The sequence below is a fragment of the Mus pahari genome, chromosome 2 (genome assembly GCF_900095145.1).
Source record: "Mus pahari chromosome 2, PAHARI_EIJ_v1.1, whole genome shotgun sequence".
NCBI lineage: Eukaryota > Metazoa > Chordata > Mammalia > Rodentia > Muridae > Mus > Mus pahari.
In genome coordinates, this window is record NC_034591.1 from 48,663,543 (window position 1) to 48,668,311 (window position 4,769).

The 4,769-nt window shown below is 56.6% G+C and overlaps 1 protein-coding gene across 1 annotated transcript in view; it reads right to left on the reverse strand.

Moving 5' to 3' along the window:
* Positions 1 to 4,382, reverse strand: part of Prrt4 (proline rich transmembrane protein 4) — a 10,427-nt gene extending 6,045 nt beyond the window's left edge. The window contains exons 1-4 of the mRNA XM_029535178.1: positions 4,133 to 4,382; positions 2,287 to 3,013; positions 2,067 to 2,171; positions 1,599 to 1,724 (exon numbers count right to left, since the gene is read on the reverse strand). Coding sequence (XP_029391038.1) covers positions 1,599 to 1,724; positions 2,067 to 2,171; positions 2,287 to 2,938 — 883 coding nt within the window. The 5' untranslated portion in view covers positions 2,939 to 3,013; positions 4,133 to 4,382. The remainder of the gene's footprint in view (positions 1 to 1,598; positions 1,725 to 2,066; positions 2,172 to 2,286; positions 3,014 to 4,132) is intronic.
* Between the last annotated feature and the right edge of the window lie 387 nt (positions 4,383 to 4,769).

A 4,769-nucleotide genomic window follows, 5' to 3' on the forward strand; every position in this document is an offset into this window, starting at 1 on the left:
AAAAACAAAAACAAAAAAAAACAAAAAGAAAGAAAGAAAGAAAGAAAGAAAGAAAGAAAGAAAGAAAGAAAGAAAGAAAGAAAGAAAGAAAGAAAGATCCTAGGATGCTTGGTATGGTAAGAGACACCTGAAATACCAGCACTTGTGAGGTAAAAGCAGGGAGGATCAGGAGTTCAAAGCCAGCCTCAGCTGCAAAGCCAGTTTGAGGCAGGCCTGAGACCTTATCTTAAAACAAAACAAAACAGAATATATTTGTTACAAGTTTGATCCTCTCTCTCTCTCTCTCTCTCTCTCTCTCTCTCTCTCTCTCTCTCTCTCTCTCTTGGGTTAACCCAGGCTTCTGAGTTTATGCACGAGAAGCAGCAAGAAGAGACTGGACTCCTGCAATCACCAGTGAAGCAGAGGTAGGGAGAGGGGGGTTGTGGGGCTGGACTGCCTCTGATACTGTCCAGACTCATTAAACCTGCCTGGCCAGCACTGTCACCCAGGCTGACAGAAAGCCAGCCAGCATCTATCCCCTGAGGCACAGAGCTGCCCCCCACCCACAGCAGATCTTGCCGCCGCGGCTGCCCACGAATCGCACAGTGGCCATTTCTTGCACACCACAGAAGGACACGATGATGATGGCTGAAGAGCAGCATAAAATACAGAAAGGGTTGTCAGGGTTGGGGCTGGAAGAAGCCAGAGTTTCGTGGCTGAGCTTAGGACAAGGTGGCTTAGATGTTTCACAGACACAGGACGTCTTTAGGAGAACAGAGCTGGGCGGGAAGCCCCTACCCATGGCTCCCACGGCCTCATTTAGCAAAGTTTCTCTTTAAGCACCCCTGCCCTCTGCCCTGGGAACTCTGTCGTCCCATCAGCAGATGGGGCCAAGGCCGGGGTATCTGCAAGGCTGAATCTGAAAGTGTGTTTGGGGTGCAGTGTGAGCAAGAGGCAAAGTTAAGGAGCTATTGTTTAGTGAGTTTCTACTTGGTATCCAGCAAGGGTTTACACTATCTGGAGACATCAGAATGTCACACACACACACACACACACACACACACACACACAAAGTATTCTATTATCAGACCCTATATAAGTGAGAAGACTTAGGTTCAAAGAGGCCAAATGCTTCCTTGGCACCATTAACCTGTCTGGGTGCATGTTCTGAAAGGCTCCCGAGAGCAAAGGTGGCAGCTGTCTGTTCACGGTCCTCTCTTTAATGTCTTCTCTGTGAAGGGCTCAGCCTTGTCCAGGTCCGACAGCATGTCACGGCAGATCAGACAGCAGAGGGGAAAACTCCAAGGCTGGGTGGAGTGGAGGTAGGAAGGGAGACCAGGCATCCAGGATGGGGGGGGGGAGAGGCTGAAGAGAGCATGAAGAAGCTCCTGTGCTAGCTGGCTCTGACTTACAGCAGCAGACACCTCAGAGAACTTTTCCCTAACTCCGTGTAGCATCTTCCCAGACAATACCTGTTAGATCACTAATGTATAATTGCTCCACGGTGACAATGAAGGGAGAGGAGGTATGCTTATGAGGGCAGTGACATAGAAAGGTCCCAGGACACTGCTGAGTGTCTCACATGCAGTGTGTCAAATACAAATGGCTCTCATGCTCACCACGTTGCAATGGCGTTGTCTTGATTGAGGCAGAGCTCGGGGAAACCACTGACTCCAACAGGCTTGGGCTTAAGAATTTCCTTTCCAGGAGAGGTGGAGGACGTGACCCCGTGGTACCAAAGAGCCCTATACAGAGAAGCAGATGGGGCTCAAATGCCATCCTACCAGCTAGCAGTGGCTTTTGAGACTTTGGAGAAAATTCTATCCTTCCTCAGAGCTTGTCTTAAGAGAATCATTGCCCCAGGAACAGCAGCCACAGGTCTACTCCATGAACAAGCACCAAATCAGAAACAATACAGCAAAGAGACTGTTTCCCCCAGGGAACACCAACCAGTCCTTGTCCCACGGAGCCTGGAAAAAGCAATCCAGAACATTCCCCAGGCCAAGAAAGGTGATGATGGTCAGACCACAGACCACTAGCTCAGCTGATGCCATGCAGATGTTTGTGACAATAAAGCCAGCACTCACCAGGAGAATCTGACACTTCAGAAGCAAAACTTGGGTGTGCTGTTGTGTCTGGGTAGCTCTGCCTTGAGAAGTTCCGGAGTGGGGACACAGTGGTACCAAAGAACCCTGCAAAAGGAGTCTGGGATGAAGTTGCCTCCTGTCTACTAGTGGACAGGGTATATATATATGTTCATCAGCCGATGCCCAGCAGAGATTCACCTCAAATGGAGTGGCTACTTACCAAAAGGTCCCAGGCGCCCAGCAATCTCTGCCAGGCTGGCCCGCAAGCTGGGCAACAGAGGTAGCGACCTATGACCGAGAGTCGGGGCTGCACCTGCTCTCAGAGCCACATCAAACTTCAGCTCAAGCTCGCCCTGATGAGGCCTGGGAGCACTGGTTGGAGGTGCTGTCGCTGTCAGAGCAGTGGCCCAGGTCACGGTGCCCATCCTAGGTTGAGAGGGAGCAGTGGGCCGCTTGGTGGGCCCTGAGAGGCGGGATGTGGACTCGGGAGGCGGGGAGGAAGCCCAGGGTGTAAGGCTGCCTTCGGCAGAGCCCCACTCTGGGAGATAGTTCCCAGGGGACCCCACCAGCAGTTCCCAAAGGGGATCAATCCTCAGACCGCCTTCCTCCTCTTCCTCAGACTCCTGGCCTAGTCCAGGAGAGAGAGGATGGGTCTCGGTGACAGGGTTTCCCCAGACAGCAGCAGGTCCCCGGAGATGGAATTTGAAGTTTAGCCCCAGGTTGAGAGAGAGCATAGAGGCCTCACTCTGAGGTGGTGGGGTCAGAGTAGTAAGAGGGGCACCTGGTACAGAGGAAGCAGGCTGTGGACCCACAGGTACAGCAAGCAGGACCCAACAGAACAGCCCCAGCTCCAGGCAGCCGCGGCCCGCCATGGCCCCACCTGGCTCAGCAGCAGGCGGGTGGGCAGGGAGCTCACTTCTTCAGCACCTCTGTGAGCTCAGGGGGTCCTAGAGGGAGAAGTGCTGGGAGTCAAGGCCTCGGCCCTCCTCTTCTGGGAACAGATGCCCTAGGCAATGGCTCTGATCACAGAGAAGCAGGTGCACAGGCAACACGTTCTGCCTGGACTGAGGCATGGCAACTCTTCTTGCCAGCCCCTTCCCACTACCTGCAGGCTCCAGGGCAAATCTCGTCCCTGCACACCCCACCACCGCCACGCACACGCACACCTAGCCTTCCCACAAGGGGGCATGATGTCTGACCAGAAGTCTGACTACAAACAGTAGCCTCATCCTGGGTCAGAACAGAGGGAATCGACTTAACCTCCCAGATGCAGTCTCTCCCTCCTCCCCTACCCCTCTACCCAGCTCCCCCTCCCCCCCCCACCTCTCAAATATCTCCTGAGGCCCACTGTATATCAAGCATCGTTCCAATAATACAGTGGCAAAGAATGCAGACCCTCCGGGTTGGCTCCCTCAAAAAGGGCAGGTCACAAGCCTGAGTGATCTGACCTGCAAGGCTATGTAGCCAGTGAAGCAGGGTCCCTGGCCTAGCAGAGGCTCCTCTCTGGAGCCTTTCCCCTCTTTCTGCTGCTACCCTCCCCGTGACCCCAGGAGTTTTTGAGGGAGGGGCCGATTAACCCTTTCTGGTTCCGTGGGAAAGGAGGTCAGGCAGGCAAGCTTGGTAAGGGGCAGCTGCTGCAGAAAGGCTAGCCCCTTCCCCAGAACACATCTGATGGGGGAAGGGAGAATGAACCAGGGACACACGTGCACCCAGTACCCTTACATCTCTCTCACACACACAGCTGCACCTAGCACCCGTGACACACTCACCCACGCACCCTTCACACACTCCTGCACATATACACACTCCACCCTGATGCGCCCCTTTCCCTCCTACATAGGCGCTCTCTCTCTCTCTCTCTCTCTCTCTCTCTCTCTCTCTCTCTCTCTCTCTCTCCCCATATGCAGTCAGCAGCACACACAACCCTAACACACTGTACATATACACCACACACCATCATTTCTATCACCCCCCCACGCCCCTTACACACCCACCCCTCGCAGGCACACAAGCACACGCGCGTGCGCACACCACACTCCCACTCCCCCCAGTCCAGACCGACGGACCTGCTTCTCTCGCTCAGGCGAGTCCCCGAGGCCAACCCCCGGGAGAAGGGGCTCCCTGGCTCAGCGGGCCCCAGCAGGGCAAGGCTCGGTGAATCTAGCCTGTTCTCCGTTGTGCCCAAAGCCGGGACTCGAGCTCAGAGCCCCCGATTCCCTTTGGCTTGCCGGGCGATCGCAGCTTTGCCCACTCGAAGCTGCCGGTCTGTCCCTGGCTGGGTGTGCGACCTGCAACGCTCTCAGCAGGCGGCGGGCGGCCGGGTTGCGCTCGCGTTCGGCACTCCGTTCCCTCCCCGCGGCGCCGCCTCCTGGCTGTGAGCCCGGCTCCCCGGCCCAGCGCCCGCGCCCGGGCCCCGCGGCTGCCGGGCTTCTCCCAGCCCTCCCCGCCGCCTCCCGCGCCCGCCCTCCTCTCCCTCCTCCCAGCCCGCCCGCTGTTCGCGGTCCGCCCCTACCCGGGCCGACAGGCGGGCGCGCACATCAGCGCTGAGCCACGGCCACCTCGCTGCTCCGGCCCCACGCGCACTCATTCACCCAACGCTGCCAATCAGCTGCGGGAAAGCCGGTGCCTCGTTCTCAGCCTGGCGCTGGCAGCCACAGGCTCGGAGGACGGCCCAGCGCACACACCCACAAGCACGCCATTCCC